Here is a 23,772-nt window from a genome sequence, read left to right as displayed (position 1 = left end):
GGGTTTGGCAGATTTCACTGGGATATGGGATATCACAACCAGCATAATAAAGTCTGTCCTTAAATAAATGTCACTGAACACTATCTGTTGACTAAAACATAAGATTCAATATCATTGTATATACATTGTCAAAAAACTAATAAATCCTGTCTTGGATGAAACTGAGTTAAGGCTACCTCACTCTCTTCCCTGAGACAGAGGCCTAGTCACTGCACTAGGGGGCTAAAATACAGCGCTGATCCTCTCCAAGTGGATCTCTGCAGCAGGGTAGATGTCTGCCTCTGGGCTGCTTTTGGGCAAGGTCATCTGCAGGGCGCACCACAGGGCTGTGCGTGACTTCCTGGTGCTGCTGGTCAGGTCCCTAAGGGCCATGGCCAGCAGGAGAATGTCTGAAATTACAAAAAAATACAAACATAAATGAATAAACATGCGTGAGGACACTGACACTAAGTGAGTGGTGCTGAACCCTTCATCAGTTTAACACCTCAACACATGCCCCTAAGCACCGTGTGTGTGTGTGTGTGTGTATGTGAGTAGTAGGTCCTGTGGATTCAACTCTCACCTCTGTCCTCGTTGAGAAAAGCTGTCCCGGGTCTCTGGTGTGAGCCACTATTACCGTTGCTACAGCTGAGAAGCTCCTCTCTGCGGCGGGCCTGAGTGTTGTAGATGGCCTCCAGGTGGCGGTCCAGCGCTGTGCAGATGTTGGCGTGCAGGGGAACGCTCCGCAGCCGCTCCATCCTCCCCAGCAGACTCATTACCTGACCCACAGCAGACACGTTACTGGCCAGACACTTATATTTGGATACATACCAAAACAATGACCCATAATAACAAAACAAAAACAACAAAGTTACACGATGCATCTAGGGGTGAACAGAAATGAGAAACCAATGGCCATGCTGTGGTACCCATACAAACCTTAGCTTGCTCTCGCAGCTGGTCAACAATGAGGCGATCCACTCGGGAGGGGTTGTGAGGGACCTTGGGCAGAGGGTTGCTGCTTCCCACTGATATGCGCTTCCCTGGGTAAGTTTTGGTCAGGATACCCTCAGACTGCAGGACAAAACAGATACATTATCAACATATTGACTTGCTGCAGCTGGTCAGCTATGGCTCATGGCCATGCAACACACAATCAGTTCTCACATTCCACAACAATCTGTCTTAACTGTATTATCTTCCTAAATCCACACACATTCAACAGATAACATGAAGAAATGATAGCTTCAGGTGCTTGTTATCTAGAGCTAATAAAAGTAAAGTAAGTCAGGGCTCGAAATTAACTTTTTTTCTCAGTGTCTGAGTGCCCGCAGCTGTCCCGAATTCTACTTGCCACTGTCCGGATTTAACCACCAGTGTCCAAAATTCAAGTTCTTGTTTTTTCCCATTCTACATAATAAACAGCATAATAATTAGTAACTTGCATCACTTAATTAACTCATTCTGGTCCACCATGTAAGTTCTGAACACTTAATTTATTGAACACCATTTTATTAACATTAATCATCTGCTGTTTCACACAACACTCATTTTCAGAGGTTGCGCTTTTTACTCTTTTTTTGTGTCGGCCTATGTGTCACTTAATATTCATTTTTATACAAAACCAAAACGGCGGATTCCTAAAGAAACGCAAGCACCCATCTCATTTGGGTATCTTATACTGTATTTGTACCAAAAATGACATTGTAGCCTACAGTGATTCGAAGAGCAGTAAACAGTGTTGTAAGGCTGCTTGTAGCCTAGAAAACCACTTCTTTACAGATCAGCTGGCTAACGCTGCTTTTGCCAGCTGCCCGTTACGCCAGGTAAAATGTTGTATAATTTGATTCAGACGAGAAAGATACGATTGCTCTTGGGTGCTCCTTGTTGGTGGCCCCTCCCAATCACAATCCTCCCCCACCTTTCTTATGCAGCCCTTGCCACTTAATCTACTAAACCCCTCTTCTACTGCACTTTTTACCCCCCCCCCATAAATGCACAAATAGGCTGACACCAGACATAATTTCACTGCATTTCTTACTTCCAGTAACTATATGCATGTGACAATAAACTTCCTTGTATCTTGTATCTTTAGTTTAGGAAAAAAGTACATATTTTGAAATTTGCTTTTTTCTACTGTCCCAGAGTTGTCCCAGACATCATTCTATTGTGTCCCGGAAGCATTTTTTATGGTCCCCGGGACGTCGGGACATTGTTAATTTCGAGCCCTGACTCAGTAGCCCATAATAAGCCCTGTTGCCATGCCATCTCCATGCTCACCTTCTTCCTCTCCTTCTCCAGGAGCCTCCACTGTTCGTAGCACTCCTCCAGGTGCTGGTGAAGCTGGTTGGGGGGTCCCCCGCGGCTCCTGCCCAGCCTGGAACCCCTGAGGGCAGAGAGGAATCCTGGGAGCAGCTGATCTCCTCCCACACCCAATCCCATTGCCTCCTGCAAGTAGGGGTTAAAGCCTGCTGCCTCTCCCTCGGGCACGATGTCACCGAAGTCCATCAGGGAGTTGTAGGGATGAGAGGAGCGTGAAGGGAGGGAGTTGCAGCCACCGTGTCTCTGGCCACCCATGGGTGGGTAGAGCAGGGGCAGGAAGGAAGAGGACTGCTGAGGCTTCCCTTGGGCGCTGTGTTGGGCTTGAGGTCCATACAGGCTGCCCAAGAGCTCCAAGTAAGGATTCTGCAGCAGGCCCTGCTTCCTGTCTCCACATGGGGGCTTGGACTTTCCTTCCATGAAGCACTGGGGGGCGCAGTTGTCGGAGCTGTGCATCCGAGGCTTCTCGGCGTGGACATCCATGTCGGACCCATCTCCAGCACCACCGTTTCCCTGGCCTCTCCTCAGGCCCTCCAGGCTGCCACATCCTGGCCCTTGCCGGCCCTGCAAGCTCGCTCCAACGTCCCCCTGGCTGTAGTCGGACATGAAGCTCTGGCCAGGGCCCCTCTGTGGCTGCTGGGTGCTCAGCAGTGAGCGAAGGTCAGAAGCAGAGGGAGTAGAGAACCTGGGCATCCCAAGATTACCTCCACCCATCATGTCAGCTCTGGACATCTGCTTGCCTTGGCCATGGTACTGGTTTGCCTGAGTGTACATCGAGACATACTGATTGAGGTTGGGCTCATTGACACCACTGCTGCTGATGCTGTTCTTGATTGGCTGGGGTGAGGGTAAGGTCTGGAAGTAGTCGCACTGCTGCTGCCCGGGTCCTGCGTAGAAGTCACATGGCGGGGACTGCCTCTTCCCCAGGTCGCTCCCACGCTGCTCCTCGAAGTCCCTTTGCACATCTCTCTTGAACTGCATAGCCGGAGAGATGCGGGGGTACAGGAGGCTTTTCTGTTCGGCCGCGCTGTCCTCGTAGTGCCTGTGGTTCAGTGCTCTGTTCTGGGGGAGCTCACGGGAGTAGATGCTCTCCTGGTCCCCCATCAGCATTGCCTGCATGTTGGCCGCCAGCTTGCTCATCTCCTGCATGGAGAGGGGCTTCTGCATCTTGGGCTTGGTGTGGCCCATGCCAAAATCATCCCCGTAGTCACTGTAGTACGACTCACCCGGCCTTCCAGGCTCAAGGGCCCCAGCAATCCCGCAGAGGCCCTCGTCTTTCACGAATTCTTGAGCCTTTCCCACGCGGGCCTTGGACATGTATGAGCCGGCCCCTGGGGGCAGCTCTAGACCTGGGGGTTTAGGCAGCTCTGTCTCCAGCGTGGGGTAGGCCTGAGGGTCTCCATTGTAGAGGGGTGGGAGCCAGAGAGGGTCACTTTCAAAGTCACTGAGATGTTGGAGGCAGTCGGCCCGGAGCTGAACGTCCTTGCCCGTGAGCTGCAGCAGAGCCTTGAGCTGGGGGTCAGAGTAGCCCAGGCCTGGCTGGAAGCCGGAGTTAAGCTGCATCTTCAGTTCTGGGGTAAAGTACTGCTGCAAGCTGTTCTGTCTCATGGTTTTAGGAGACCAAGCACACTTCAGATTGCCTTGGTTTCTGCCATGTAAAATGAAACACTATTGTAAATGTCAGTATTTTATTTCCCATCACATTTGTTTTCCACTATGAATGGTGGAAAAGAATGACTATGAATCCGCCTCTTTGGATTTAAAATTGAAAAACTTTTTTTGTATAAGTCAAAATAATATTTAATTTAACAAACCACAGATTTTTCAGTAGCATATGTAGATGTAGATATAGATGTGTGTGTGTGTCAATTCATGAACATATGTCATTTTGCTGCTTTATTGGGTGTATGCTAGGCCTATATACAGGGTTCCTACCCATTTTGCATTCCAAAATTCCATACTTTTTCCATACTCAAATTTCCAAACTTCTCGGTAGATTTTTCTGACCATATTCTCGACATTGCGGCCACTTCTGGTTTGGGATAACTCGGTGAAAACAAAGGTATGGACAACTGAAGTGAATTAAAAAATGACACTTAATATTCGTCCATTTAGCTGAGTCATTTTTAGTTGTATCTTGACGATGGGGACTGACAGTTAAGCTACACAGTAGGAATGGTTCATTATGACCTGAGTGAAGTGATTAGTACTGCAAATGCAATAGTCTGGAAACACAAATATTTCTCCATACCCTTGTTTCTTTTTTCCATGCTTATCCAGACCTGGAAATTACTAAAATCAAATTCCATACTTTTCCAGGTTTTCCATACTGCGTAGGAACCCTGTATATACTATAACTGTTCCATTTTATCCCTCATTCAGTCATTAATTTACTCTATCACTTATTCACTCACCACTCCATACTAATTTGAATTGCCTCATTATAGGTTTGCCATTGGTTTGAGGCTTTGTATGATGCACTGATAAATGATATGCTGCTTACTCTTCTGCAAAAGTAGTGTCCAACTGATCAGCATCTTCCAAGATATTGGACACTAAGCCATAGAGATCAGCCTCACTTCCACACTGGTTTGCATCCATCTGACTCCTTGAGGACAAAAACATATACTTTTTGCTGATCTGTCAATATCAAAAATACTCTCATAAAGAAAAAAGTCCAGGCAGGTTTACCTTTCAAATATATTTTTGTGATTGCTTTGAGCACAATCCATAAAATTGTGAAAGTCATCTGGAGCTCCCCATGGGGTGTAGAGGTTGGGATCCTCAGACAGAGGGAACTCGGGTAATGGATAGGGGTGAGGCAGCCTCCCAATATCTATAAGACTGGCCTAGAGACATTTGGTAATGAAGTTAGATTATGTAGTACATAATATCTTGTATAACAGGATCACTTTTCTAACACTCATACAGCAAAGAGGAACACAAATTTCAGCAAACCAGTCAACACTGATTTGGAGAAATAATACATTTTTATCTTAGATGGAATAACTCTATGCCATATTTTCAAGTGGAATATGAACATGTGAACATTGTAAGTCACCATGGATTCAAGATGATGTCTTTAAACGTTTTTTAACATTACCTAACAACTTCGTAACTAGCATATCTCACCTGGTTCTTCTGCTGAGAGAAGTACGAGTCTGACCCTGATACTGCATTCTGGAACCGATCAAATGCCATTCTTGGACCACATAAATTCCCTCTTAACTGACTTTTCAATGCATTATTGCCCTTAGAGAAATTGAAGCAGTCGTTACTAAAAGTAAATTTTGCTAACTAGCCAAAACCACATGAAACCATATGCACTTCATGAAGTTATTCAAGATGGACGTAAATATCTCCAAAAAACAAAATGGTAGCCTACCAAATGCCCAATTTTAGCCTTTACTGTCTATGATGTTAGCTAGCTAAGTTAACCTTGTGAGTGCATGAAGTCACAACGTTGCTTAGCTTCTAATTTACTAGCATATTAGCAACACACCTCTTGTAACATGAAATATCAAGGTATAACGCTAGTTATGCAAAATACATAATATGGCAATATAAATTTGCAATCACATAATTCCTTAATAAGTTTCATAAGCAGCTCGGTTAAAATACATTGATTATCTATTGAGTTATGGGACTAGCTAGGTAGGAAGCTAACGTTAGCTATTCCAGCAGAGTTGATATTTTCTCGTTAATTTAGCTAACGGTTGGTCAGGCTATTGAAATGTCTTCATCATTGCTCACCTCCATTAAAATGTTGTAAAACGAAATTATATGTTCTCCACAAGTTAATCCGCCAAATTGAATTCCCACGATTATTTAATATCAACACTTCATTTGACAGAAAAATAAATAATTTCACAGAATATAACAAACAAAAACACAACAGAGACGCTCGAGCTCTTCAACTTCAATTTTTCTGGTTTTGATTGTTGAGCCCTCGAGAAATAGAAGTGTTCTGTCGCAGTCTGTTTTCTGCTCTGATTGGTCGGAAACAGTTTCTAACTTCCAATGACTGCATGGGCAACATAATAAATAGCATAGCAACATTGGAAGGAAATTTTAAGAGCGGGATTATGTCTCTCACTCCAGTGACCTAGCTGAAAGCCCAGAAAATACATCTAAGCAATGTAACATACACCATTGCAGTAAGCACATGTACAACCATAATTATAATACAATGCCATATTCTCCAGACTGTTACAGTGACGGTGGGCTGAGCTGAAGTTTACTGATTTATGAGTTGAGGTGCCCTTTCAATGGGGTGTAGGCAATATATATTTGTTGTGCAGGTTGTGCGCCCAATAATCAGTTCATAAAAGAAGTAACGTAGTCTAGTATGACATTTTCTATGTACAGTAGGCTAGGCACCCTCACAACAAAGGTTAATGTGGGTGGGGGTCTTGGTGGGTTGAGAAGTTTCAATTCAGTAACCTGCTTTATTTCGGATAGGGCTCTGACTTTATGCTTTTGAATGTCAACAGCTCCCTCTTGTGGTTAGTAATGGTCTCTCAATACAATCATGTCAATCTATGATCTCAATGCATGTTTGTTACAGTAAGGAAACGGGAAATGAGAAGGTAGGCCACGTAGCCTAAATGATGGGCCTTGCAATTAGTTTAGTACAAAACTAACTAATCTGTGCAGTTTGTTTTGTGTGGCTGATATTGCGGGGATAAAGCTACTCAGTAAGTTGCAAGTTTTAGCCTGGGCGTCTGATGTTGGTGTATGGGTTAGCTTATGTGGTGCTATAATATTGTCAAAAGTTAATTTGCGAAAAGTAAACAAAAATAACCATGAATGCCATACTAACTGTGTCAAGGAAATACGCGTTTGTAGCGAGTTGTTCAATGCCTGCCCTGCTACACACAATGCTTCACAAACACGAATGTACTACGTCATAAACGTAAACAACGTTCTCAAAAAGGAGATTTCGTAGGGCTTTGTGGTAGTCATTCTGGCAGTGTGCAAAACACATCTGACAAAGAAGGTGTGGGGCTCTGGTGATTTGGGGGCAAAGCCTCCGGCAAGCGGAGTTCTATCTTCACCCTCTGGTCTCTGTGTTCAGGTAAAATAGCCTAGGCCTATTAGTTCTTAGGGAATTCAAAACATTTCTGACACCACCAGGCGGCTGCATCTACCAGTCACAGTGGAGAGCTACAATAGCACAGACCTTTTATTTGTAAAAAAAAAAAAAGCATCTTGAAACATGAAAGCGGTCAAGAAAATATTCCGTAAAGACAATCCTGAGTCGGATGTAGACAGTGGTTCTGACCCAGAGGGCTCAGACATCAACACTTCTAATCCTAAAACTGATATGACCTTACACTTTCAAAACAACTCTCCTGCTGCTGAACAGATGATTGCCACTGCCACTGATTCTGCCCCTGATCCTGAGTTTAGCATAGCGTTAGTTTCACCTTTGAAACCAGACCCAGAGTCACTTTCTGAATCCGCTCCAAAATCCACAACCATCCGAAAGAACACTCCGAGCCCTCAACCCATCAAGGCACTCCAGGGCCTTTTCTCAAAACTGTGTCCACGTTCAGGAGTCAGTTCTGAGTCTGATGCTCAGTGCTTTGTCGAAGACCCTGTTGACCAGAGCTCAGAGAAAGTCGTCCAGCCTGATGGAGAAATTTCTCAAGTAACATATACTCAAGAACAGTCCGACAGTCGTATAAAATCGAACTGCCATGAAGAAATGACACCTGAAATTTATGCAGACTATGCGGAGGCTAGCAGAGAAGCCATGGGTGTCTCTACAGACACAATGGAGCAGCAAAAGACAGAAGAGGCATCCAGCAAGAGTAAGGGATTCCTAAAGCTTCCCTACATCTCAACGGGATCTGAGGATATACTCCAAAATGGACCTGGGGCTCCAGATCGAGAGAACACATCGGACGAAATAAGCCGAGAGCCACTGGAAATAAAGATGAATGTTTGTGCTACAATCAAGAGGAACATTTTGCCATCCATCTTGTGTGGCTCCTCTAAAACAGGCCCAGGGCCAGAGCAGGAGATACAAGGCAAGATAAAAAACTTTGTGCGGTCCACATTAGGCAAAAAGGAGCCTCAAAAAACCACACGTACCTCTGCAAAGACATCACAGACTGAGACACATCCATCACCAGCTTTAGTGGACGACAAGGGAGGAAACACAGAGGATGAGCTGAGTAAGACCCAGGCATTGAAGGCAGGCTCAGACAGGACCCAAGTCAGGAGGCATGTATCCAAGGAGGCCGTGCGAAAGAAACCTCACCATCCTACGCAACAGCCCGGTAACACCAAAACTAGAGAACTGACCTCGAAGCTGCAGTCTGTGAATGTGGGGGACTCACACAGAGACCGAAGTGCATCAGTGCCACCTGTAGGACCAGCGGAGCACCGAAACAAAAGGCATAGTGTTACACAGTCGCAGTCTACCAGACGAAACACAAGGCACCCAGCCCAAGAATCAAGTGCTGGCATCCATACCACCAGAGATACCTCGAAACATGCCTTTGAGAGTCGCACTGAACCACCAGGGAAACCTCATCCTTCAGTGGCTTCTAACAGAGCCCAAGCAAAGGACATAAATAAAGAAACTCAGCAAGACAGAGAGACACAAGAATCAAGCAGGGCCACGACCAGGAAAAGCACAACTATTGAAAAAACAGAGAGAACATATCCTCCAACAGCGTCAGGTACCGTCACGAACAGAAGACAAAAGTCTGTGTCCAGTGACACTACAACAAATCCATCTCAGCCGTCTAGGTCAGAATCACGCAAAGAAAGAAACGCTGGATCCACTGAAATCCCACTGAGAAAACCATCCATCTCAGACAGGGCCCAGTCCATGGAATCAACTAAGCGACGAAACACTACATTCAATGTGGCTCAAGCTCACAAGCCAGTAAAAAAACCAAGCAAAGGCCAGACCAACCACAGCAGCAGCAGACGAAAGACCAGTACCGCTGAGGAGGGACACAGCAGTACTCAGAGGTCAGCAACAGACAGCATGGTGCAAAGTCCAGCTGTACAGGACAAGGGACAAAAGCTGCGGCAGGAAGATTCAGGCAGAGTCAAGGACAATGGAAGGAGGCGTAGCAGCGCAGGGAAAACCAAGCCAGCACCAGCCGATCAAGACACAGCAGGGAAAACCAAGCCAGCACCAGCCGATCAAGACACAGCAGGGAAAACCAAGCCAGCACCAGCCGATCAAGAAACAGCAGGGAAAACCAAGCCAGCACCAGCCGATCAAGACACAGCAGGGAAAACCAAGCCAGCACCAGCAGATCAATACACAGCAGAAGCCAAAGCTCAAGGCCCGTCATCAAAGAAAAAGCCGGCCAGTGCTTCTGCTAAAAACCAAAACCAGCACGCTGAGGACCTGGCAACAGTTGTTCCAGGTAAACCTCCCACCAAGACCAAAAAGTGAATAAAGATTACGACCTGATACAAAAGATTAGATGCTCTTTTTTCTGATAGGGTCCATATGAATGTAGTTTGCCACACATTTTGTGGTAGTATTCCTCAAACCAGGCAGTAGCAGTATAAAACCAGAAGGGCTCAATGCAACCCTTAAGAGAACTGATTTCATAGTGCTTTTGCCAGAGAAGCGCACACACTTATCAAGACACACACACACACCAACACACAAACAATGAACATAGTTACCTAAAGTTGTCAAGATGTTTTGCTGAAAATATGTCACTGATTTTGTCTCCTGAAGTCAACAGGCAAGTGGGATTGAGAGGGAGCAAAGAAAGGAACACTATGTTATGCAGTAAGACCACAGATACTAAGACCACTGAGTCATGTCAACACCAAAACATGATCAATAACAAAACGATAGAGAGTGAAGCCATGGAGGAACAGCAGGAGATTCTGAATTTGGTGGCTCCGAAGATGACCACCGTGACAAGGTTGACCTGCTGCATGGGAAATCAAGAATCAGTGATTGTCATCAACACAAATGATCTCGAGAGGGATGTTGAGCAAGCAAAGGATGGAGGAGTTTTTGTGTCAGATGAATCACCAAAAGTGGCACAGATTAAGGGTAGGTTATTTTATGCACACAGAACCTTATGTACTATGAACTGAACAATGTGATGGAGAATAAATTTTTTCAACAAATACAACAATAGCCTACTTTATACTCCAGTAAAGCCATCAAATAGACATCATGATCAATACCTCTCTTAGTTTATTTAGATTGTTCAGATTAGTTGTAGGCCTACTAGCCTGGCTAGCGCCACCACTTCTCAATGAGACGTGGTCTGGAAACCAAACGTTCATTTTCTCGTATTTGAAAAAAATGCCCAGATCCGTTTATTGGGTGCCACGGATGTCTATCAAATGCGTCTGTGCATAGCTCATCATCGTCTTGCTTCCCCCCTTGTTCTGTGATTGGTCCCCTATCTCAGGCGAAAATTTGCTCCATGGTCTCCAGGCTGCCTTAGCAGCGTGAATCAAATTGCGCGCAAGGCAGCATGGGAACACCCAGGCTATAGGCCTACAATAACTGATTGTTATCTCAATGTATTCAAGTCTGTTGATTGTTGTAAAGCTGTTTTGTTTTACCAGAACATGACCAAAAGAGATTCCAGCAACCCGATGAGAGAACCAGTGTGATATTAAACAAAATTGCCCAGGTTGAACCATCAGAATTACAAAGAACCAAAGTTCAGGAATGTTCTGAGGGCCACTCAAAAGAGCTCCACCCGCCAGAAGATTCAAACAGAGTCGAGGAGAGGAACAAGAAAAACACCTATATGCAAGATGATGTTGCCCAAGGCGGGTATCACAAACCAATAAGTTTAGAGCCATATGAACACCAAAAGTCTATATGTTTCAATAACAGAAAAATAGATACCCCAGAGGAGCAACTGGAGAATCTGAGGCCGGGGCAAGCACAGTCAGAATCCAAGGCTCAGATGGAATCACCTAAGTCACCTTCTCTGACCTGCTCCTCTGACCAAAGTCATCAGGTTTTGGACAGTGATACTGACCATGTAGAGCACCCAGCTGAGATTCCATTAGTAGATGGCCCAGAGGAACCACTGATTGAGACTCAGACTAAAGGTGAAATTTATATTACTTTTCTAAACCTAACTTTAACCTACGGTACTAAGCAAATTTGTTTGCTTATGTCTTGATGTCTGTACTTTACAGATAAAGCTGGTGAGTCAGCGCTCCGTCCGGCATTTTGTTTCTGTTTATTGTCAATTATTTGTTAATTTATCTGTTTATGTCTTGGTGTCAGTGTGGAGCGCTTTGGGTTGCACTCTGCATATAAAAACGTGCTATATAAATAAACTTACCTTACTTTTATATATGATGAAAACCTCTTGATGATATTAATGATATTTTATATTGCTAGTGTCCATACCTGAGAAGTTAACTACAGACCCCGCAGACCTCATCACTGTGACCAACCTCAGCTTCACTTGGGACACAGACAGCATCACCAAAAATCCAGAAGAGATCCAACTGGTCTACGACAACACTGATGATGATGGTATGAGTTTTTAACATAATGGATCCATTCTCATACACATGGATTTAGAGAGCACTCAGATCTGAATACTGAAATACCACTAAGGGTCAAGTGTTTAAGAAGCCAGTTATGCAGTATTTATTAGAGAAATGTCATGCATATGGATGACAAGGAAGTTAAAGACTTCTTGTTTTGCTTTTCTATTCTTTGCTATTCTCATTGACATATTTCTTGTTAGTGTCCATACCTGAGCAGTTAACCGATCCTGCTGACCTCAGCTCCTCTCGGGACACAGAAGACAGCCAGACAAAACAAGCAGAGTTCCAACTGGTCGACAGGGCTGACGATGATGGTATGCTTTTTAAAAAGTAACAGGCATCCACAGTATCATTCCACACATAAATGAGTGTTGCCGAAGACTCAAGTGTAATTACTAAAGAATGACCTCTACTGGAAGAGACTAGACACATTTGAGAAGAGAGAATCACCCATCACATGAATATTTTTAGTTTATTAAATAAAGTGTAAATGTTCATAAATTGTATGAACGACAAGAAAGTTGCAGACTTAGTGCTCGTTGAAAACTTGATGTCATTGGCCAATTTTCTTGCTAGTGTCGATTCCTGAGCAGTTATCCACAGATCCTGCTGACTTCATCACTGTGTCTGATCTCTCCACTGTGGACACAGAAGACATCCCGACAAAACCAGAAGAAATTCAGCTGGTCCAAGACAGTGTTGATGATGATGGTGATGATTTTTAAATAAGGGTGCAATTCATATTCCCATACAAATACATACACAGCACACTCAAGTCTAAGTACTGACAAATGACAAATTACCTAATAGATAAGCACTGTAGAAGCCAGACACAAAAATGTATACTATGTAACACATCTTTTCGTACTAATTATTGCATTTATACATTTTTAATTCAATATTGCATCTTGAATACATTAAGTGCAGGTTGTAGATGATGTGCTTGTTGAAAACCAAAAAAAAAACACCTTTTTTTCTGGATACTGTCCATGGCGGAGCAGTTAACACAATGTGTTCCAGACACATTGGAGATTCTACAACAATGTGCACTGTGTAACACATGTTTTTGTCTTAATTATTGCATTAATGCATTTTTAATGCAATATTGCATATTGAATACAGTACATTAAGTGCAAGTAGTTGTACATTCTGTGCTCACTGAAAAACTATTATTTTCTTGCTAGTGTCCATTGCTGAGCAGTTAACCACAGATTCTGCCGACTTCATTACTATGACCAACTTCAGCTCTCCTCAGGACACAGAAGACATCAACACAATTCAAGCAGAGATCCAACTGATCGGGGACAGTGTCGATGATGATGGTATGATTTTGTTTAGTAACAGAGCCACAGTCTCAGACACACATACATGTAGTCCACTCAGCACTGAGTGAGGAGTGACATCTAATGGAAACGTATTATAGAACCCATACACAATAGATATCCCAAAAGACTACATGTACCACAAAGCGTAAAGTTGCAGATTTGGTGCTCATTGAAACCCTGTTTTCATTGGACATTTTTCTTGCCAGTGTCCCTATTAGAGAAGTTCACCACGGATCCTACAGTCATTGGGACTGACCTTAGCTCCACTGTGGGGAGAGAAGACATCCAGATAAAACCAGAAGAGATCCAGCTGATCCAAGATGCTGTTGATGATGATGGTGATGATTTTTAAAGTAGCAGAGCCATTCATAGTCTCATTCATACAAGAGCCCTCAGGTCCTGAGGAATGACCACTACCATTGTTGAATCCAATACTGTAAAACCCAGACACATTAAAGATCCTACAAAGATAAATACTATGTAACACATAGCAGTGTTTCCCATACATTGACTTATTTGTGGCGGCCCACCACAATATCAACATTGACCACCACACAATGATTTTCCTGGTTGTACTAAATTGTGCTTAAATCTGGTTAGAATCATAACCACACTGCACTAATCTGTTAAAAACTGTTGCATTCAGGTTAATTCTGCAAACCTACCACCACAAATAGAATGTAATTCTGTGGGAAACACTGCATAGACATTAAGCACATACAACGAACAACGAAGTCATATTCTGTGTGCTTGCTGAAAGCTAGGTCTTAATGGTCATTTTTTTCTGGCTAGTGTCCATTGCTCAGCAGTTGACCACAGATTCTACTGACTTCATCACTGTGACCAACTGCAGCTCCACCCTGGACACAGAAGACATGAACACAAACCAAGAAGAGATCCAACTGATTGAGGAGAGTGCTGCTGATGATGGTATGATGAAGTAACACTGACATTCACAGTGCCATGCCACACATAAATGAGAGAAGAGAACACTCAAGTCTGTAGAACTCAAGTACTGAATGTCCTCTATGGACAAGTGCTTAAGCAACCAAATACATTTAGAGAAATATCGTATAACCAGAGAGGGTTAAAGCGGAGCTAGTAATCAAGGATCTTTGGTATAACAGGGGTCTCCAACACAGTGCCCGCGAGCATCAGGTAGCCCGTGGAACGCCTATGAGGCACCCGCAGCACACCTTCAAAAAAAAGCCAAGTCTGCAGATCATGCTCTAAAAACACCCTCCATTGTGAAGTTTATTGTGAAGTGATATTTAATTGTAGACAAGAACCATTTTAAGAATGTATGTAACCATACATCTGTAACATTAACTTATATTATTGGCGATACCTTACAAATTGTAGCTGGGTTATTGGCGATACCTTACAAATTGTAGCTGGGTTACATTTTAGCCTTTGGCTCCGAATCCTATTCCCATTCAATCTTTAAACAACAATGGAAGCGGCGCGCATACCCGCTGCTTGGACACATAGACAGTAAAAGAAAAAAAGCTTGCTCGTCTGGTGTAGCCAAGTAGCCTGACGCAGTCATACTCAATTCTAGTCAGAATATGAGTCTGATACTGCTCCATTGGGACGTAATTATGGGGCGTGTTTCAACCGATACAGGAGGGGAATGCCTCTGCACTCAATTGGATAGACCTAACCAATCAGAGCAACAAAATAGCTTACCGTGAGGTGTAGGAAGAAAACACACAAACCATCCTTCTTTTCTGATCTTTTGTAAAAGTTAGTGCCGTCAATAACTCCTAGCCTACAACACTCATTAGCGAAATCTAAGAGATACATAGTAGGGTAGGCTATTAGGAAAAAAACGATTGCCTTTATCCCCTCCGTTTTTTAAAAATAATTCTGTTGAACACTGATATGCTACAAACATGTTAAACAGCTGGGAAAGGCTGTCGCAAATCCCTTGAACAGGTGGTCAATCAGAGATTTCAAACGAATGAGGGAACATGTCGCAATGCAACAGCGCTGTTTTCCCTTGATGAAAGTGAAACCACGAAGTTTTCAGAAATAATCATTTTCAGTGATAAAACCTCATTAAATAATATGCATTTTCCATATGGGGTCTTAAAAGCCATGTATCCTTCTAGCCACAGCGTTTTTGTTTCAAACATAAGCCTAATGTAAGCGTGCTCAGATGACGTGATAGACCAGGCGCTGTTGCTCACCTGTCCATCATCGTAAAGCCCGATTTGATTGGTCCGCCCGATCTAGGGCGAGCATACTTGCTCCACAATGGTGCAGTGCCAGACCGAACTTCCCAACCTTACATTTTGTGGGCGGGACGATGTTCGGAATGGCACCCAGGCTAGTAGCCCAGCATATCTTTGCGAAAGTTCTGTGGCCATTCCCAGCAAAAACCTGCAAAAAGTAATTTCAGGGAGGTATCCCGAAAAAAAAAAAAAAAGAAAAAAGAAAGGTCTTCTTAGATACTGGAATACAGATGAATTAATTTTCTCTAGTCAGTACATCAAATAAGGAATGTATATAGATAGACAATAAAATATGTAGATTACACTATTCATTTAAGCTGCTTATACTACTTATGCAGACATCCCAAGTCCCAAGAATTTGGTCCAACTAAACCAGAGCTGTGAACTGCCTTGCTACAGCGGTGCTGGGGGAGCAGTGAGGGGTTAGGTGCCTTGATCAAGGGCACTTCAGCTGTTGAGGTTTGGTTCTTTTATGTAGCCTTGGCAGCTAGCCATCTAGTATTGGCTTGCATAATATGCACATGAAATGACAGTTGTTAAACTCACCTCAACATGTCTTTTTCAATCATTTAACCCGCCACGGGCAATGCTAACGTCACTGCTACAAACAGTGCAGCGTGCAAGACTATCATTAGGGTTTTTTTTTAACACTGACACTGACATTAAGAGTGCCACTAAATGTACACATAAATTAATTTATTGTATGGTCCCCTATGAATGGAATTTAACGAAACTTAGCATGCATTCAGAGGGTGTCAAAGTTATCCTACAGGTCAAATTTCGAGCAGTTCTGAACACGTCAGCCAAAGATACCTGCGATTACAGAGCCTCAGTTTTGCTTTTTCATTTGTAACTATGTGGCGCTATACCGTAAATGAGTGGTTATGGGATGGGTTGAGATGGCCCCTTGAGCCCAACATACAAAAAACAGTGTGGTCCTCCTAGGCCCTACGGTTTTCGAGATATTTACAGAAAACTGTCCGCCCTACCCTCTTTTCGGGGGGTCCAGTCCGGCGGGGGGGGGGGGGGGGGGGTGATGGATCAAAACGAAAATCAATGGTTCCGTGTCAACCGTGTGGGGCTACATGGCCAGAAAGTTTCATGCAGCCCAGTCTTTCAATGTCCCGGGAATTGACATTTTCTCTTGCTAGTTTCCATTGCTGAGCATTTAACCACAGACAGACTCCAGGACAGTACTGCTGCTGATGTTATGGTTTTCAGAAGTAAAATAGACCTCCTCATAAACATACATGAATATACAAAGCCCTCATGTCTAAGAATTGAAAAATAGTACAAAATGTAAATGCGCAGACTTTGAAACATCAAATTCATAATCATTGTCAGTGAATTTAAAATCATTATATGTTAAGTGAATTGGGAAATTATAGGGAAATTATGAAAAAGAAGTAGAGTACAGGTGTGTATTTCTGCTTTCAATGTTTTGATCATTTTAAAAGCCAGGCCACTACATTATCCAAGGCTGCAGAGGTACGTTGTAACACGTCAATCAATAACAAATAGTGCCGTAATATTAACTGCAAAAACCTTGTTTACAAGATACAAGGACGTTGTGAGCCTAAACCTAAGAACCTTTCTAAGAACCTGTTTCTTGACGGCCATTTTTATTGATAGTATCCATACCTGAGCAGTTCACTACAGACCCTGCCAGCTTCATCATTGTGACCGATCATAGCTCCTCTATTGAGACAAATGACATCAACACAAAGCCAGAAGAAATTCAACGGGTACAGGACAGTGTGGATGATCATGGTATGGTTAGTCATGCATAGTCACACACACACACACACACACACACACACACACATACGTATTAAGGCTAAATAAGTAATGCAGAATTACAAGTGTTAAATAAACTTGGATGATGATACATTTTTTAATAGACATTCACAGTCTACACACATACTGTAGGTATTGAAAGCCCATGAGAGCGTAAAAAATCCTTTATGTACCAACACAAATTTTAGAGTCACAGACTAATGAAACATTGCTGTCAAAATAAACCATTAATAGGGATTGCAGCCACGTAAAATCAGAGCTGAATGATATTTTGTTTTTGGTTTGTTTTTGTTTTTTGTTTTCATCAGAGGGGTCCCAAGGCACCCAAGATAAATACAGCATGATAAACAGCGAACATGCTCAGACGGATCTGCCAAAACCAGCACCAGAACCAGAAATAGTAGAGGCTGAAGACAGTCTCAATGAGGACAGCCTTGTGACACCAGAAGACCAGCTAGGACTTGAGAAATACAATGTGATTCAGAATGAGGTGTCCCAGGATAGAATGCAGAGCCCATTAACAACTAAGTCACGTAGAGTGCAATTCACAGACAGTATCAGAATAGGAACTAAATCCATGAAAGATCTACACGAAGATCAGGAGGACATATCAAAAAGAAGGCCCACCAGCTTTCATGACCAAAAGCAGAACCAGACCACTTTCATTCCATGCAAGCTTCCAGCAGTTACTTGCTCTCGTGCCACCAGCTCTGCAGCCCAGGTGAAGTCACTAGCGCTGATACAGCCATCAAACAGAGCCAAGGGTCCTCATGGGATGTCAACAGAAAAGAATCCTGGACTTCTTGACCAGAACCAGTCACCTGTTATCGCCTGTTATCGCATTGACCATACTGTGGATCCAACTCTAGCTGCACAAGAGTTTTCATACAGTTCTGCTGGATTCAACACCACCACAGTCCTCAGGTCCTTTCAAGAGGTCCACGTGAAACTGCAAAGAGGTAAGAAGAGAAATGGTATGGAACTCAGTAAAGCAGTCCAGGGTAAGACATTAAAGCCAATACAACAGTCACAAAAAGCCCAACCCAAGGACAGCAGCAGAAGGAACAGCAGCAAAAAAAGCACTTCAATTACTGAGGATCGTCCAAAAAGATCTTATCAACCCATTGAAGATAACAAAAGAAGTAAGCTGGTACAAAGTGAAGTTTTCCAACATGGATCCAACATGTGTGTACACTCAGAGTCACCTGATGAGCAACCAACTGACACTAACGGTATGAAAGAGTCTAAAACCATGAAGAATCAGCAGGGGATGCCCAAGCCAGTTCCAGTGAACCTAAGAAGAATAAAAGTCAAGCCATCCATGGAAAGAATAACCACGTTAGATGACAAAAAGGAAGAGAGAGAACCAGTAATAATCAGCAACACTGGAGACCTATACAGTGGCATTGACCATGCTAAAGACCTGGATACAGTTACTCCAAGTGAACCTCTGACAGAGGCACAGATGAATGGTAAGACAGTGCACATGTAGATAAAACAAAAACAGATATCAACTTGGGTCACTATGCAAGACTGTTTCCATTTCTCTTCCTAGGGTTCAGAGCCATATTTGACCTGTTCACCAAAGATCATTCAGGATTTATCAGTACCACTGGATTTACCACCACCCTGAACACAATAGGCATCACTCTCAAACCTGCAGACATTCATCTGGCCCTGAAGAAAGCTGGATGCAATGGTAGTGTGCTCTCAAACTCACAGTGATACTTATAGGATGTTGATGGTAATGATGACCAATGCTAATTTCTGCCCTAGAGGATGGACTGGTGGGGTTCCAAGGCTTTGTCTCTGTGCTGACAGACACCCAACATTTATCAAAGTGTGTCAATGGTATGCGTAGGCGTTTGATACTGAAAAGGGTTTTCCTCAACAATTCATTTATTATCAACAAAAGTGTAAAATATCTCTCTCTTTTTCTCTCTGGCTGTCTATTTATCTTCATTATAAACGAGACAGAGCCTGAGGATATCACAGTAACAGTGTTCTACAAAGCCATAACCAAGATGCTGGACTCTGGAATGCTACCTGACAGCACAAGAGATGAGATATTGAAGTCAGTACCTGTACTATGAGATATAAATTGATAGGCTTACTACTGGGTTTCCCCCACATCATTTCCTTGGCACCTCTATTGCTCTTTACCTGACTGTGCGTTGTTCTGCTCCTCTTTGATAGGTACTACCATAACAAAACACAGCGTCTGATTCACAGAGTGGGACGTCCACGTGACGCTGGGGGTCACGTCCTCACGTACTACTCCAAAATGGCTCATCTCCTGGGCTTGAGCAGGCACCAGCTTCTCAATTACATCAAGCCTGCTGGTGAGTTGACCACAGCTATGCCTCCTTATAGCACAATCCTTCCCATGATCCCATCCTATCCCTGCACTCTGGGATGACCAGTCTAAGTAGTCACTGCAGCAGTGTGAAGTGTTTCATGTGTGTGCACAGCTGAGACAGATCAGAGGAACCCATACCTTCAGAAGCCCTGCCTGAGTAGCACAAACCGACAAGCGCTCCTCAAACCATCCACACTCCCCCGGCTGGGCCACGGCCAACCTGTCAAGAGCTGGAGGACAATAGAGATTGAAGACCGCATCAGACAGGTGGTGCTATTATGTATGACCTCACATCTCAAAACATAATGTTCACTCTGAGCTGACAGCTCTAGGTTTACACTGTTCACTCAGTTCTCACTGTTGAAGCCATTGAAGTGTGAAGGGTTAGTGTTACGCTGTTGTGTTGTTCTACCACAGCTGTCAATCAAGCACCCAGGGGCAGAAACCATGGAAATGATCACTCCTGTCAAGATTGAAGTCAACCTCACACTGCAAGAGAGGAAACATCTCAGCTTTGAGGAGATTGATCACATAAACTTGGAGGTATATCATAGTCCAGTCATATTCTACACTTTTTAAGCCTTTTGATGTCTCCCCATGTGTAATTAAAAAGCAACCGACCTAACACAGGGTGCTTACACAGGTGTGGAAAGTGGAAAGTCTGGACATGTGTGAAAAAGTCTTGATAAAGTTCTGGAAGTTTTGCTCATAGTAATGCATCATAGTTTCTCTGTTGACTGTGCTTTCCTCTTTGTGTGTGTCTTTTTGTAACTCTTTTCTGTCTGCAGTGTCGCGGTGGCGTGCGGAGGTTCCGGTACGACTTAACCCAGTACAAGCGCCGGGACTCGTGGAGCTCCTGGGGCTCCCTGCAGCCCTACTACCGGCTCCTGCACCGGCGCCACCTGAGCTTCAACGACGTCTTCAGCACCTACTCCTGGTCCTGGAGCGCCGCCGCCAACGTGGTGGAGCCGACAGAACTGATCCGGGAACCCCCGCACTTCTCTGCGCAGACGCCTGCTTTGAGAGAGCCCGACTTCATTCCCAAAAACGGCCACACGAGTCCCCAAGCACCTGCCCTATCCGGAGAGCCGCGCGTGTCGTTACCGCGTCTCAAAGCGAGCCAGAGGAGCAGCCCCTGTCTGGTGCGCACCCGCATGAAGACCCAGCTATGATCTCCAGTTCCCCACCTGCATTCTGCCTTTGATACCAAAGTTATGCTAAATAAATTAGGGCTGTCAAAATAACTGATTAATTTCGATTAATTAATTTGAGAAAAAATAACTGATTAAAAAAATTAGTGCAGATTAATCGATTCCGTATGACCTTTGGCCCCAAGCTGTTCTAGTCAGTAAAAATTAGACTGTAAAATGAAGGAGAGAGAAGAAAACGTGCTGCCTGGATCATTGATTGGAACATTTACTTTTAAAAAACAGCCTGATGGTGTTGATAAAAAATAAAGTGTTGAAAATAAAGTCCTCTGCAATGTCTGCAGCAAATTCATCAACTCTATAGTCGCACATCAATGCAAAGAAATAAGTGTTGACATTGAGGGGAGTGTTAATTTATTTTCATTGTGTCCCCTAGGTCAGGGGTCCCCAACCTTTTATGTACCATGGACCGGTTTGATTCCTATTTTTTTTTTCACGGACCGGCGGGGGGGTCCATGTTCCATATGTTGTGCATGCATTACTTGAAAAGAACTAGCTCCAGTTATGTATGAACAGTGAAGGTAACGATCTCTTGTGAATAACGTGAACTTTAAGAAGTGAAAATTGAACAATATGAACTATGAATATTGAACAACTTGAAGCTACATCTATAAGTGTGAACATGCTTAACAAAATATGGGAACAAAACATGGGAACTAAACGTGCATTACGAATATAATCAGTGGGAGCCCTGCTTGTTTCCCTGCAACAAAAAGCTTCCATCTGGGGGTGATGGAAGACATTGACACCCTCAGTGTGTTTGAAATGTCCAGTCGATTGCGCAATTTGGTCTTAGTTGCATTCATTGCCGAAAACTTTTTAAAAATGACAGACTATCGCGACCCAACTCATGACTGGTAGTTAACAAACTAGATCCTAATAGAAAGCTGTTAGCTTTCCTATATAAGGTATACGAGGGGTATTAGGCCCTACACAACATAAATTGTCACTATGCTAAAAATTGTCAAATGTATTGAAATAATGACAAGTTCTAAATATATCCTCTTCAACAGAGTTAAAATCAGCTGGTGCTGCAGATATAATAATAAATAAATAAATACATAATAACACACATATTTCTGTTTTCCAGCAACATATTAAGCATAGGCAATTTTACAGCATTGTACAATATATTCAATGGAATACCAACATGCTGCATTAAATGGATCCATAATCCAGTCATACTGAGCATGAGACCTGGCATGTCTCCGCGACCCACAGTTTGAGAAACGCTGCCCACACTCTTAAGACCACCGTCATTTGCAATTTCGATCAACTGCTCTTCCTCCTGCGCTGACAAGTTAGGACTATTCGGGATATTGACAAATGGGTTGCGGACCCACTCATTGGTTTGCCGTGGATCTTTGGAGGATGGGAAGTAACGCTCAAACTCATTTGAAAGCGCAAAGGTGATCGCGCACCAGCTGCGAGAGAAAGGGCCCTGCCTCAGTCTCTCCCAAAACCCCCACTACTGTTTGGAACATATCAAATACACCCCGGTCCACTCGTCGTCCCCACAAATCAAGCTTGGCTTTAAATGCAGCGACTTTATCTGCCAGTTTAAAGACAGTCGTCATTCTCCCCTGGAGTGACAGGTTGAGGTCATTAAGCAACCCGAATATGTTACACAGGTAAGCGAGTTTTGACATCCAGTCCTCATAACTAAAATGTGCAGCTAATGGTGACTTTTTTTCTGTAAGAAATCTCTGCAGCGGCTCTCGCAACTCAAACACTCTGGCCAGTGACCTGCTAAAGATGCTTGTTTTTTTGTTGCTCATTCTAGCAGTTTATCTAACTTCGTGTGACACTACCGTTTGCCAAGAACTGATCAAGTGAAGTGAGCTGACCTGAGGCTGCGCAGCGCTGAAGGCAATACTGTATGTAAAAGTGTTGAAGGCGGGACAGACAGACAAAATAGACCTTGCAAAATGCAAACATGCGTGCAATCAAACAACTGCATATAGGCCTATGCCATGTAAAAACGTGACATTATTGCGAATTAAATTTAGTTTAGTTTGCATGCATTTTTTTTTTTAACTCATGTCGTAGGCTACGGCCCGGTTAGGAATGTCCTGCGGCCCGGTACCGGATATAGGATATAGGATAACTATTCTGCATTGGTTTGGAGTCACTCACATGATGTCAAAGCTATTGACAAAAAAGACTATGAAGATAATTCAGAAGGTACTTTATAGACGGTCCCTAGGTAGGCTGAGAGCAAGGTCATCTGTTTGTACATTGTCTGCAAACACGGGGTGAAGCAGCCGCATTAAAAAAAAAGAATATCTGTCCAATATCCGAATATCAAATATCAAACTAACTTCACCTTGGTGGTTATTCCTTCAATTATTATTATGATAATTATCCGGTGTTGACAGGCGAGTTTCGAGATTTGAGTTCAGCATTGTTCAGGAGGCTGAGCACCTGGGAGAGGCTACATTCCCTTTATTATTATAATCACTATTGATAACGCATTATATACGGAACAGGCGAGAATGCATCTCGATCAGCAAGTGTTAGCCTAAGGGTTTCGCCTGAACGTTGTAGATAGAGACCTTTGGCTCTGGGTTTCGCGATTTGATTTCAGCATTGTTCAGTAATAGGTGCTAGCTACGCTCATTTTTAAAAGATGCATTTAATCCGAAGTCATTTCAGCTGTCAGGGAGTAGGGCTGTCACTTTTTATTCGAACATGACGTGAAATATCCGTAGTAGAACTATAAATAAACTATTCGGTTTTTAGTGCTGTGTAGCGCATTTCTGCAGTCTATGATTAGTTTTATTTTATTGTTTGCTATCTCATTCAGTGCTATATGATCCAGGACTCATGACCAAATCAAGACAATATAATAGTTCCTTATTCTTTTAAACAGGCTAGGGTTACACCTCTGCTAAAGAAAAGTAGGCCTACACTTAATCCAACTGAGGTGAAGAACTACAGACCTGTCTCCCTTATTCCTTTCTTGTCAAAGGTTTTGGAGAAACTTTTTAAGTTATGCGAAGCACCGTTGCTGGGTTCATGCG

The 23,772-nt window shown here is 43.4% G+C and overlaps 1 protein-coding gene across 1 annotated transcript; it reads right to left on the bottom strand.

Moving 5' to 3' along the window:
* Positions 1–222: 222 nt before the first annotated feature.
* Positions 223–6,057, bottom strand: moto (minamoto). Its single transcript, XM_076266636.1, has 7 exons — positions 6,052–6,057; positions 5,431–5,550; positions 4,802–4,938; positions 2,260–3,946; positions 919–1,053; positions 563–758; positions 223–389 (listed from the first exon to the last, which is right to left on the bottom strand). Exons 1-7 carry the CDS (start codon positions 6,055–6,057, stop codon positions 223–225), a joined length of 2,448 nt encoding a protein of 815 aa, XP_076122751.1.
* Positions 6,058–23,772: the final 17,715 nt, after the last annotated feature.

Source organism: Alosa pseudoharengus, unplaced genomic scaffold (genome assembly GCF_046254945.1).
Source record: "Alosa pseudoharengus isolate Yale_2024_CS ecotype anadromous, Long Island Sound unplaced genomic scaffold, YU_APseudo_1.1 YU_APseudo_1.1_scf_4, whole genome shotgun sequence".
Classification (NCBI taxonomy): domain Eukaryota; kingdom Metazoa; phylum Chordata; class Actinopteri; order Clupeiformes; family Clupeidae; genus Alosa; species Alosa pseudoharengus.
This window is presented reverse-complemented; position numbering and strand designations above follow the sequence as displayed.